This window comes from Mustelus asterias, chromosome 11 (assembly GCF_964213995.1).
Source record: "Mustelus asterias chromosome 11, sMusAst1.hap1.1, whole genome shotgun sequence".
NCBI classification, from domain to species: domain Eukaryota; kingdom Metazoa; phylum Chordata; class Chondrichthyes; order Carcharhiniformes; family Triakidae; genus Mustelus; species Mustelus asterias.
Genome location: NC_135811.1, coordinates 107,412,781 through 107,426,448, shown reverse-complemented (window position 1 = coordinate 107,426,448; position 13,668 = coordinate 107,412,781). Strand labels below are relative to the sequence as shown.

At 38.8% G+C, this 13,668-nt stretch overlaps 2 protein-coding genes across 3 annotated transcripts; both read right to left on the bottom strand.

The window, feature by feature from the left end:
• Positions 1-4,201: 4,201 nt before the first annotated feature.
• On the bottom strand, positions 4,202-7,039 carry hoxb7a (homeobox B7a). Its single transcript, XM_078224228.1, has 2 exons — positions 6,531-7,039; positions 4,202-5,017 (listed from the first exon to the last, which is right to left on the bottom strand). The coding sequence occupies exons 1-2, from the start codon at positions 6,928-6,930 to the stop codon at positions 4,782-4,784; spliced, it is 636 nt and encodes a 211-aa protein (XP_078080354.1). The 5' UTR covers positions 6,931-7,039; the 3' UTR covers positions 4,202-4,781.
• A 598-nt stretch (positions 7,040-7,637) lies between these two features.
• On the bottom strand, positions 7,638-13,552 carry hoxb8a (homeobox B8a). 2 transcript variants are annotated; one of them, XM_078224227.1, is made up of 3 exons: positions 12,201-13,552; positions 9,183-9,893; positions 7,638-8,797 (listed from the first exon to the last, which is right to left on the bottom strand). In XM_078224227.1, the coding sequence occupies exons 2-3, from the start codon at positions 9,607-9,609 to the stop codon at positions 8,523-8,525; spliced, it is 702 nt and encodes a 233-aa protein (XP_078080353.1). In that variant the 5' UTR covers positions 9,610-9,893; positions 12,201-13,552; the 3' UTR covers positions 7,638-8,522. The 2 variants fall into 2 exon arrangements, with proteins under 2 accessions (XP_078080353.1, XP_078080352.1); XM_078224226.1 differs by having other exon boundaries at positions 7,644-8,800.
• Positions 13,553-13,668: the final 116 nt, after the last annotated feature.

The window sequence follows — 13,668 nt, the reverse complement described above, 5'->3', positions numbered from 1 at the left end:
TGTGGAAGCGGCAGTTTCTGGATTCAAACGAAGTGTCTCCAACTTTAATCTGGAGCTAAGTTTTTAGTTTTAAAAAAAATAATTGTTCTAATTTCCAGAAAAACTTTGAACAATGAGTTTGGATATGCCTTTCAACCTTTCAAATAGCATTAATATTCGGGGGCAACTGCTTCCAATCAGCTGCAATCTGATGTTTAATTTCTTTTGCTAAACTTTCTTTCTTTTAACATCTAGATCCCCAAGTATGTTTTTATATCGTAACTTTAAGTTGATATTGTTTCAAATGTTTTATTTTGAAAAAGATTGATACTGCATGTTTTTCATATCGTTCTAAGCCTTGCACATAACAAGATGAGTTCCAATCAATGTACGTGCATTTTATGTATATATAATTATGTTTAACAAAGTAAAATCAGTATAGACAGGGTTAGAATTTTAAAACCAGATGGGACAAATATTGTAACATTTTGACTTATTCGGAGCTCAATCATTCCAATGCTGAATTTCCAAGGAATTCTGTAGTTGTAATTAAAATATACCAATGTTTTCATCTGACCTTTAATTACTAAATAAGCTATATTGTATAAAAGAACAAACGTTATATTTGGTAATTTCACCAAACATTTTCGGTTTAAATCTGTTATATATTTCTGCCATCCCGACTATGTTTCCTTTTACTGGCCATCGAAGTCGCCGTTTACTTTGCGTGTCAATTTCAACATACATTTGTCAGGCAAAGGATAGAAAAACCGCTTTGAAAGTGTGGGAAGGTAAAACTAAACGGGGCGGTGAAAGTTCTATGGATCTTGTTTATTGCTTATAGGTCGGGGCATTAAAGGCAGAAATTCGTTTATAACCAGTCTGGTTACGCTACAAATGAGGGGCCTTGCGCATAACAGAATTGAGTTGCAGCATTGCTATCTGCCCAGGGATGCATAACAAATTCGGGCCTTGCCCTGCAATTTGCTGCTAATCGGATGTAGGCAGAAATGTACTCCTATGAGATCTGTATGCAGAGGAATTTTACAAATCTCAGCTGCAGATTAACTTTGACATAAAATTCGATTTCATCAATCCCTTTCGGCTGAAGCATTTCTGTCTAATGCGAATTGGCTGCTATTAAAATAGGGTGTTTGGGAGAGAGATACTGACCATCACAATACATTGGCGTTCGGACACATCAAGGTTATGATTAACTGTACTTTCTCTTTTACGTATACACAGAGCTCATTTTTTCCATTCAACAGAATCGCCAATAAAATCAAATCACAAACGTTCATGGTTCGATTCTACTTAGTGCAAATGTTGCTTTGAGAGAGAGGCAGCAATAAAGGGAAAACAAATATATAACTTGCTACAGACCAAAAATGAAAATCGCTGCAAACTTAGTTTAGTTAAATCCGCATGCACCCATACACACACATCTTATATAAACATATTCTGTGCAGCAAATTCTGCAGATAAAATGCAGCATGTCTCTTTTGCTCCCTATTTCCCGACTTCCTCGACCGAATGGAACGCAAGGTGGCAGCAGAGAGCAACAAATCCCGCCTCCTCCCCAGCACCCACCACCAGCTAAAACGCTGATAGATTTATATTACATCAATGCAGAACTACTGGGCCTCTTGGTTGCTAAACATTCTAAACCACGGTCAACTAAACGCCATCTTATATTATATCATCGGACTGTTATCCACTAACAGTGTAAGCTGAAACCCTAATGCTGTCCAACAGAAAAAAAAACTGTCGCATATCGTAAACGTTTGAATTTGTATTCCAGCACTAAGAGCTCGGCTCAGAACAAATTATTAACAAACGGGAAACACAATAGGAGGAAATATTTCTATTACAGCACAATTACAATACGTCAGTGCGTCAGCCTCGGTGACACTGCCCGTTCTAATTGCTGTTCTGGATAAAATTGTTCGCGTAATGAGCGACCCTCGAGAAAAGATTAACAATCGCGAAGCTCATTTAACCTTACTATGTCGCAAAATCCGTCCCCGAACACAAGTATACATTTGTCAACACGCCACAGCTATTCTGGATAACTGGTTCCTTAATTAAATAACAGACATGTGAAATAGAATCGAAAATGGAAAAATAGCAATTCCAAAACTTGCGGTCTCTTAGCTAATTTGGAAAAATAACTTTCCACAGCCCATCCAAATTGCAGTCTCTAAACACAAACTCATTAGAATAAAATGCAACAAATATATTTTCTAAGTGACGTCAACAAGTCCCCCTTTTCTGCGAGATTTTTCGCTGAAATTCTGCGCAAAACCATTGAACATAATTGTAAAAAATCAATTGGAAAATATGTCCTAATATCCGTCTTACCTTTGCAACAGCATCTGTGATTTTGTTTCGATCATCCTTCTCTCACTTTGGAACCAGCGCGATTTTTTTTCCACGAACAATATTGTCCCAAACTGATAGCCGTCGGTTAACCTGCGGCCGCAGACTAAGCGGGGTTCATGCATCAGTCATTTGCACGGAAATCGGAATTCGAGCCTCTTTGAAAAATGATATCATCCACATCACTGAGATTTGCGCCACTCCATCCATTGCTGAAATTCCCAATCGACAGACAAGTGGTAGATTACAAAAAAAGTCTTGTTTACTTTGTGTGCGTGTGTGTGTGTATGTGTCTCTCTCTGCCTGTGTGTGTGTTTGTACCTCCAATAGTAACTATCAAAGTTTGAAAAAAAACCCCGATAGAAGCCCTGAGGAGGACACAGGACCGACCCAAGGTACGGTGGCCAAAAGAATACTGCAATATACTCACATGGGAAATCATAAAAAGTTCATGTTCACGGTTGCTATCCACATGACCGGCAGCGGCCAATCGAAGGACCGATCCACTCATAAAGTTCTATCACAAAGTTGTAAATTTTCATAAAACAACAAGGAATTTATTGCATTTCTTCATGACTACCAACAACAGGCCCCCTCGCCGCCATGTTTTGTGCTAAAGCAAAATGGTAAAAAAGAATATTTTATTAAATGTTTTCTTACAAAATGGCACTGTTTGCCTGGGTTATCTATGTTTTATTTCGTACCACGTTAAATAAACCCCCCATCGTCTCCTCTTTCCATAATCCGTTCTCCTTTTTAACAGAAAGAAAGGTCGCCAAATAAACTTTAAAAATCCCTTTTGCGAAAATCAGGCAGTCCTTTGACTTATTCCTTTTTCGTGCCTTTGTTACTCGTCTGATTCACGTGAAAGCGACAGAAACCTATGATGTTAAATTATTAATTTAGTTTGGCGTAGGTGAATCAAATGCTCCGTTTAACGAAATTTAGCTGGGTTCACTTTAAAAGCCGATTTTCACATTTTATCCAATTCTTCTCCCCACGTTAATTTTAATGCTTATTATTCTGATTTTTGATTTTGGAGGGACAACACTGTATCGTCAATCCCATAACATACCGATTTTCCTGATCACATCAGAAGAATTCACTCTTCCTATACACCCTGAATTGAAAAGGACAAGAGCGAGGATAAACCAACCTGGAATTTCGGTGACCCTGTTTAATTGACTGGACTTATCTCCACTATCTATATGGCGCAATGCGTCTACAATATATTCGGGTTACTTCTAAATATTTTAATACCAGAACTATTTAATATATACAAATTACAACCGTGTATGTGTCAAAATGGTACCAACAATTTCACGCATTTCCAATGTGTGTTAGAAGAACATTTCCTCCGCTTTCTCACAAAAATATTTCATTGGCGAGGGATACATGTGAGATATATAAAGCGCACTGTACAATGCACACATTCAACCCACCATTTAATAGTAATTCCGCAATTGTTAAATTGCTAAAATGTTCGTCCTTCTTAACGGACACCTAACCTGGCTACATTCTCTTCATAGAGTGTTGGAGCTTTATTTAGATGGGTTTACGACTCTTACGGAAGTGTCCAGGATGGTTCCAATGCCTTTGTTGTGTGGAATTGTTTAATCAGGAGAGCTGGTTTTAAAGACGCGAGTGCTATATGCTGGAGCACAAAACCCGCAATAAGTCCGGGAGAAATATTCTTTGAACTGGGTTATTCTGGTGGAGGAATTGGTGTAGACGCATAGGTCTCGGCATTATATATTTTCGTTGATGGCTAGATTGTGATTCTTACTATTGGTATGTCTGGGTGTGTGCTGTAGGAAATATCAATATTAATAGAGGAACACAATAACGAAAAAAATCCTAATTTTATTTCACAAAACAGTTTACATCCTTCATATCTAAAGAGCGAAATCTCAACTCAGCAAACATAAATGGTCCATATTTAAATATCAAAAAATGTACAGAGAAGTTACACTCAATACTTCCACCAGAACACCATTTTACATATTTAACTATAACATGAGTTTACACGGGACACATGTCAATAATCTGTACACGGGTTGGGACTACACACAGCTCCTTTTGGAAATTATTCTTAATGACAAGAAATGACATCAATACAGTAACAAATATAAAGTCACTGACATTGTTTTCCTTTAAATACACCAATACAGCAAGCTAATTACAGTAACACAATTCACCACATCAAAAAGGCTAACGCACAGACTATATATAACTGTACTTGTACAATATAGATTTGGGTTATTCCCTCTAATCTGTACAAAACAAACTACAAGTAAAACTGTTACAGATTTAGGTAGTATTCTGTTTCAGTGTTAAGAAATGGGGAACAACTTGTTCCATTTGCTTAAAAAAGTCTTTTAAGTTTATCCTTCTTTTTGAGTTTTTAGAAGTTGTTTTTTCCTTCATTCTTCTTGCTTTTCCTCGCCTGCATCAGGTGGACTGGTGGCTTTGCTTTCCTTCTTCCACTTCATCCTCCTGTTCTGGAACCAAATTTTTATTTGCCTTTCAGTCAGGCAGAGAGCGTGTGCGATCTCGATGCGTCTCCGTCTAGTGAGGTAGCGGTTGAAGTGAAACTCTTTCTCCAGTTCCAGGGTCTGGTACCGGGTGTAGGTCTGACGTCCCCTTTTCCTGTCTGAAGCTGGACCACGAACAAGGAAAGGCGTGGAAAGAATAGGCGAAACAGAAAAGAGAGATGACAAAGAATGCAGCAACAGCTCTCTCTAAAACAAAACACAATTCCTACTCTCCACTTTTGCCACTATTTTAACATAATATCTAGAATATCCATTTGACAGATCCAATAAATTACTGTCGGAAACTGACTGATGACAATCAATATAAAGTTTGTTTTAATGCTTTATTATGAAGAACGAAGGAGCACTGTGTGGGGAGTATTTAAAATGTTTACACAGCACTTACATGCTTGAAACAACTGTCACGTAATGAAACTCAAAAAACATATTGACTTTAATTTTCTGTTTAACTATTATTTTGAAACAAGAATGTTTGTAGTAGTTTCACAACTAGAACCTACTGATAGATGACGGTTGTCCTACATCCTAGCCGCAGTCTGCATTTGGTGAATTAATGTTATGTAACATGAAACTGACAGGTAGTTAGAAAATGGATACTGCGATTTATTTGAAAGCACAGCTCGGTGGTATACACTGTGCCTGCACGGTTGGCCAGGGGAGCAACAATCTCCAAATTCAGGAAATCCCCTCCAACTTTGCACTTCGCTAATATTCGGGAGAAAATAACGCAAATGTGGGATAGGCGCTGAAAGAAGCCTCTCACTGGCCCGGTTGAAAAGAGCTGTTAAAATGGGAGAATTGTCTAAGTGCTCACCCCCCCCCCCACCCCGCCCCCCACGCTACCCACTCCTACCTCCACCTCCCCCGCCCCCCATCCCCGCCTCCCACCTCCCTCCCTACCTTACATATTACACAAGTACAAACTGCCGCATTGCTTTGCCTGGGCCAAAACAACGGTAGGCTGCGCATTTAAGTAATTCCCATTGAACTGAAATATCTTTATAAATATTTAATGCTAGTTTTTGCGCACTTTTTGTAGCCTCCATTTGTCATCTTCTCGCCATCCCTGATGTATTCCGCTTCAATCACCAGCAGCGAGCCCTCCCCACCTCCTACCATCACCCCCTCCCTTGCCAGCCTCTTCCACAACACCCAAAGCACGTTGCAACTTAGAAAGACGGAGAGAAACTTTGAACCGAAAAGCAATTAATGGAAATAGGCAGGAAAGGGGGAAAGAGGCGAGTTAAGTCTCATGGGATATTCCGGGTACAATACGGTTTTTGTTGGAATTAAGAGCACATATTGGCAAAATGTATAAGAGCAAGAATGAAGGTTTCTCTGAAATTGAGTGCAAATTGAGTTGTCCTCAATGTAGAACTTTGCAGATCTCTATTTGTTACTTTATGTTAAGATAGATTTGATAATTTGTCACATGGAGCTAATAATATACTTCCAAGTCAGCGACTTTATTGCTTACGGGGGGTGGAGGGGGGGGGGGGGTGCATTGCATTTTATACCCCTGTTTCGTGAACGTCATAAATGAACACGACACCATAATGCAATAAAGTAATTGACGGTCCCTCCAAGAGAATTCATTTTATGTGACTTTTCACATACCTGAGCTCTTCATCCAAGGGTAGATCCGGAAGTTCTCGGACTGGGGGTCTGTCTCTCTTTGCTCCGACTTGCTGCAACTCTGCTTGCACGAGTCCCCAGCGCCGCACATCAGTGATGAGATGTTGTGATCGAATGAAGAACAGTGCATGTTAAAGGAGTTCGCGTTGAGGCCATAAGGAGACGTGTACATGGTCGGGGTCTGGTGGTGAAGGCTGTTGGCTGTGCTGTACAAACCCGGCACAGTGGCTGCGTAAGACGCCGACCCTGAACCATAGCCCGACCGCTGGGAGTTTGAGGCAAAGGCGCAAGAAGTTGGTTCCGAAAATACCCCCGTTGGAAAAACAGAAGTTCCGGCTGTATATTTCGAAAATAAAGCATTCGCATAATACAATGAACTCATAATTTGGCTGGTGATTTGTAGGCCGGGACGTTTCAGTGTCGGTTTTACGAGGTACGGTGATATATTACGGAATTAGAGTCCAGATTTACACCAAAAGAACCCCCTTTTTCCTCCCGATCCACGTGATATCGGCACGTGACACTGGGGGCCAATGAGAATCAGGCTACCCGCGGCTTCTTTGGATGATAAAAAAATTATCTGATCAAAAGAAAAAATTCCTGCATCCAAGTCATAATGTGACTAACTTTAAATACAGGCTGAATAGGACGCAAATTGGGTTTATAGGCTGGATTGATCTATCATTTGGATGGGAATTTAAATAAATCGATTCGCTTTCTCTAGTTTGTGTTCAGCTTACAGTGGAAAACACATTTGTCAAAACAGCTTTCTTTTAGCTGGCTTGTGTTCTAACATTGCGCTCTATGAGTTCCAATAATCGATATCTACCTTGATATGGATCATTGACCGGAGGGGAGATCTTGGGACCCATTTTTCGAAAACTATGAATGTCATTTCTACACAAACCAAACAGATATCAGTCTACTGTGGTAGTGTCACAGCTTAGTCCAGGATGAACTTCAACTTGTTCTTTATTTTTAGGGGGGCGGTGAGATGGGAGGGGGGAAGGAATTATGAGTGCAAATGAGTCAAGTGAACTGCAAACATAAACAGGTCACTAATAAAAAAGTCACAAAGACAAATTGAGTCAGGTGCGAAAGCAACGTGTTATTGATATTTAATGCTCAGTTTTCAACAATATTACCTATCCGTTTATCTATCTCGACAAAATATGCACAGTTTCTTTTTGCCAAATCCTTCCATTCAAATAAAGTCTATTTCGGAAAAAGAAGCCGCGCAATTTCACAGTTCTGTTTTCGCTTGTAAAGGTTATTGTACCCTTTTCCGCCGCTTGCATGTCCAAACAATAGCCCAATCTCATGTATAACATTAATGGATCACCGGTTCTTCTCTCTCACCAACCCCCCAGCCCCCCCCCCCCCCACCCCACCTCCCCCAAATAAAGCAATTCACGTATACAGTAGACTTGTCTCACAATTAAAACTTAAGGACCAGTTTCTTCTTGTATTTTTTAAAACAGCCTTTTCTTCTGCACATGCTAATTTGGAGAAAGCAATCTTATAAATACAACAGAGACGTAAACAATAACACAATCTAAAATAGCTAAAGCTTAAATAGGCAGCTTCATGTTGTCGGGATTTTTCTTTAAGCTAATGGTCATTAGCTGAAATAGTGCATACAGCTTAAATATTCTACAGCAGTATTTCAACACACACACACACACACACATACACATTAGGACATTGATCTATGAACTTCACATTTAAATACTTTTACAAGAATCCACTTGAAACAACTACAGGGCTACACAACCACATGTATATATCTGGTAAAAAGTTGGGATACTCGTTTTAATCTACACCTCCATACATTTGCATACAATATTGTGTATCAAACAGTAATCGGTAAAATTTGTTCTGCTTCTCACACCCGCACTATTTAAAAACTGTCTACATGATTCTATTCATACCCCCTCGGGTTGACGTTTTATGTTTTAAATTAGTTTTTTATTATTAATCTTTTTCTTCGTCTTCTTTTACTTCCTTTTCCTTTGGGGTTTCTTCTATTTCGGACTTGCTGCTGGGAAACTTGTCTTTGTTATTTTCCTTCTTCCATTTCATTCTTCTGTTCTGGAACCAAATTTTGACCTGCCTCTCGGTCAGTCCCAGGGCGTGTGACACTTCGATCCGCCGTTTGCGAGTCAGGTATGGATTGAACAAAAATTCTTTTTCAAGTTCTAGTGTCTGATAGCGACTGTATGTTTGCCTTCCCCTGCGCCGTCCTGCAGCTACTAGGGAAGAGAGGGGAGAGAGAGGGGGACCAAGAAAGAAAGCTCAATGAAGCTCTGTAGTTTTTAGGCGAAGGGTTCTAAAACAAGATTTAAACACTATTAAACAGTATTCAACACCGTAGGAAAAATACGCCATAAAACTGCAATAAAACTACAAACAGCATGCAATATACTACACTTCAAAAACCGCTCCAGGATCATTAAAGTATAAAGTAATTTACAAGTACTGAACTTTACAATCATAAAACACTAAAGTTTCAAAGTTTCCTTTATTGGCTCAGGAAATGAACCTTTCTGCGTTTTAAATGTATGTGTGTGTTTTTTAATCCCTCTCCTTTCTGACGGCCTCTTTATTTCTTGCTGGCCCGTGTCAAAACCTCACCTTGCGGTCTCATCCACGGGAACAGCTGTGTTGGAGATGAACTCTGTTCTGAATTCTCTGCTTCTTCTCCTAGGCTATTCGCCGTCGACTTGCAGTCGGGATATTGGATCAGTTCGGCCTCTTGCTGGGCGGCGAAAATTGGCTGTCTTTGCAGGGCATCGTAGCTGTAGAAACTGCCGGCATCCCCGTGACACGTCACCGCACACGGATTTTGTTGGTACGCGGAGGTGGAGAGGGTAGCAGCGCCGTGGTGGTAAAAATCCGGGATCTGGCTGGGATGTTGGAAGCTGCCCCCGGTGCCGGGTCCATAAACAACGGTGGGTCTGCCGCTCAGGTCCTGGGTGAACCCACAGTCATAATAATTGGGGCGCAGAGTCTCCCCACTTTTATACTTGGAAAACAGCGAATTCACAAAGTAGGAGCTCATTGGGAAGGACTAAGATCTTTCTGCTCAACGGAAGGAACTTAGTGTTTGCTAATCAGAGAAACAAACAAGCCAAGATCTTTTTTTTAAATTAAACCTTCATCTTATTGATCTCAACAAATAGGGTCCTGGTATCACATCTTCGTGAAGAGGTTCACTCATAAACAGTTTTCTGTGATTTACTTCAGCCCAAATGAGTTGTTTCATATTTTGCCGTCTCTTTTCATGATAATTTGCATTTATTACCTCAACCACGTCCTATTGGCTTCGCCTACTCCGTACGGACACTGCACCGCGTGAAAAGGGAATGGTGAGAGAGAGAGAGGGAATGAGAGAAAGATAGAGAGGGGGGAATATGCGGATTAATATATTCAACCATGTTCATTACCGGGATATCAGCCGCTTTACAACAGATGAAATACATACGCCACCAAAAGATTGATAAGGGGAAGTATCCGCGCTGTTGTGGAGTAAAGGATAGACATTCAGATGTTAATTTCCAAACCATTTAATGAGAATATGCGTCTCTTTTAAAGGTCAGAGTTACATCAACAAGACATGGCAGTACAGTAGCAAACCAAAAATCTAATTACTATCAACTTTGGATCTAATTGCTATTTTTCCTCCCAAGTTATTGCAGCGTAGCGACAAGTACAGTAATTGACAAACGCAAATTATTTGGGTTTTTTTTATAAAAAATGTTTTATCTTAAGGAAGGGGGGCATCTAGTGGTATTTAACAATTTAATGACCCGTTTTCCTATTATTAATAAAGCCTTTTATCTGGTACTTGGACGGACCCTGGAACAGTAACAGTCATCTGAGAACTATAGGAAAGAGATTAAGGAACTATAAAGCGTAATAAAAGCACAGCCTGTTATTGTTTATAACATGCAGTGAACGGCAGTTAGTGCTTTTACGAGAGGCTCTGCGCAGAGCTGTAAAATATAGGTTTTCTGAAGAGGGCACTCCATTGTCGCTTAATATTTTAAATACAGAGCATTTTTATACAAAACAACTGTTATGGACTATTTGCTATTGGATGGCATGTTACACCTCACATTTGATCTAATTAGAGGAGTTTTACTTTCCAATCCAGAGGTTTCTTAGTGAAAGCAAATGCACTGGTTCCTAATAAAGGTTCATGCAAGCTAGCACAAAGCTCACTAAGACGCGCATTAGTCTGCTCCGAATATATTTTCTCTTTATCATAGATCTGATATTTATTTATGCTTCTGTATATGTATATAATATAGTATATATAGTTGAAGTGATTTACAAAGTGTTAACATTACATTCTAAAATCGAGTATAAACTTGAGTATTGTAACCTTTGCTCACATTTTCAAACTGACCGTTTAGTTTTAAACCACTAACGAAACATCATAGTGATGATTTATGGTAAACCTGCATTATTTTAAGTTGATGGTTTTTTTGGTGATAATTGAAAACAAGATATTTCCTATCGCCAAGTAATCAGAAATCGGGTATTGTCAGGCCGAACCATTTTTCTAGCAAACCTCTTTGATTCTTTGATTTTGTGAAGTAGTCAAAATAATTTATAATCGATCTGACACACCTTGGCAGGTCTCCCGATGCATACTAAATCTAATCACGCATTTCAATTATGTACAAATGGCTTATTTTGGGTTAGCATTCGGATTGTCCATAAAGAAAACCCACAAGTCTCGTCCAAATCAGCAGACTTTACGCCTTCGTAACAGTTAAAAAGTTAGTCAAAATAGAACTTGTTAGGATGCAAAGTGTAAATGAAACTGTCGGGTATCGGTAACAATGCGAATCGATCCAAATATTATCACAACTAGCGCACAATATATACCGATATTGGAACTTTACATATTCTTATTTTGATTATGAATCTTTCAATCATCTAGTCTCTCTATCTGCCCATTGTTAATTTGTCTATGTATCACTTTGTCCTTCGATTTATCTCCAGTCTATACACACACACACATAACATCATGTTCCTTTATAGTCTCCCAATAATTTGATGTTGCAGAAACACTGGTGATTCTTGTGCTGCAGGTTTTCTTCCCATTCTGCAATGTAATGGCATACCTCAGCTGGCGAGGAACGCACCGATGTTGTAAAAGTATCATCGACTAAAGTTACTGAGTACAGCTGAGGTAGGAAATAATGAAAAACACTGATAAGAAAATGTTATTAACTTCGAGCACGTGTAGCCTGTGAAATCTGCTCAACTGATCAAATAACCCAATAAGATAACAGTGATAAAAAGGCGATCGAATGCCTTTTAAAGGGGCGGTGTGTGAAGTACCTCATCAATTCTTTAAAAAAACCGATTCCGTTCTACAAACGCTCATGCTTGTAAATGATTTGCTTTTTCTATAAGTGGCCTTCTGAAAAAAGATCTGCTCGTAATAGGACTAAATGAACTCAGTAGTTCAATAATTCATTGATAGGTTCCTCTTTAAAACTTTTTCCTTTCTGACTACCGGTACCTTTGGCTCAGCTTAAACTATTTTAATATTATCTTCTTCTTTTCTCAAGGATCAAGGCCAGCGTTTCGTTTGTAATGTAAACTTTTACTTTCGATTTTAGTAACGGTACTTACTTTCTGTATCCGCTTCATTCTGTTGAAATGTGCCTCGACCTTGACGCAATTAACGCTAAATATAACGGAACCGATTTAAAACGGGTTTACTGTGTTCAAAAAGCTAAGTTGATTGAAATGTACTAGTGGTGGGACATAGACCAAGCAAGTACTTCAGAACGTGGCGAAGTTTGCACAAAAATGCTTTGTTAAGACGCGATCAGCTAGTTCCTTGTTATTGTAACCGACTGATTATCTGAAGATCTTTTTGAGGTTTGTAGAAATAAAATGATTTTTTGGCGACAAAAGTAAACAATATCTACGACTTGCCCACTGTCCGGTCCGTGAGGGCCCACGTGATTGCTGTTTATTAGGTTTCAGGGCCATGACGTGCTTTAGAGGGTTCTGGACTGTTTACTCAATATTGTTTTTCTTTGTGTTTTGATGTGTTTAATCTCTTTATCAGCCACATGATTCACTTCATGGCTGTGATTCCATTTTGTTCGAAAGTGTTCAAATACATTTCCTAAGTTTAATTATGAATGCATTCACATATTGTGAATTTCATTTGAAATCTCTATAAATCTTTCTCTCTCCTGCACATAGGCACACACACACACACACGTGCGTAACGATATTCCAAATATCTATCGTGAATGTTGATACATTTGAACATACACATCTTAATGAGAGTTACTTGCAAATGAATTTTAAAAAGTAAACCTCCTTCCAACGACACTGTTTACAAATGGGGTTCTTTTTCTCTATTTCTATATATTCTATATATTTCCTCTAAATTTGCAATCGAAGCAGATTTCTCACATTTAAGCACTCTGTTCTGATAAATATAAAACAGCACAGCGAGATAGGATATTATAGGTGTTAATACTGACACATTAATTTCACTTTTCATTCAGCTGTGACTGTTGCCTGTTATAATAAATGGGATGACACAAATATTACTGATATATTTATGTATCTGTATTATTCTGTATTTATGTATCTTAATCAGCTGAGATATTATTGATACGTTAAGCAAACGCAAATAATCGAATTGGAGTTTAATCTAAAATTAATAGAAAGCCAGGATCTTGTGCATAAGTGAAAACATTACTAACTTTGTCAGATTTGAACTGTAAAACCACAGGCGTGTTATGTTCCTATTAATGTGTCACATGTACAGGCACAAAGGTGGAAATAAAGGGATGTACACGCACACAAGCACCTTCATTCTTATGAGTACGTAGCCCGCGGGATTGCAATTGTAAAATATTATGTTGTTTATTTTCTATATAGCTAATCATATGTCTTCATTTCTTGGGAGAATCATGTGAAATAATTAAAAAGCCAAAAATAAAGTATTACCAGAAATGTTTTATATTCGGCGTCCTTGTGTTAAATTCTATTTTTAATTAACTTATAGGTAACCTGCTATCTATAAAGGTTATTGGAGGAACATGCGGCATAGAGAAAGACTGAAATAGAGGGG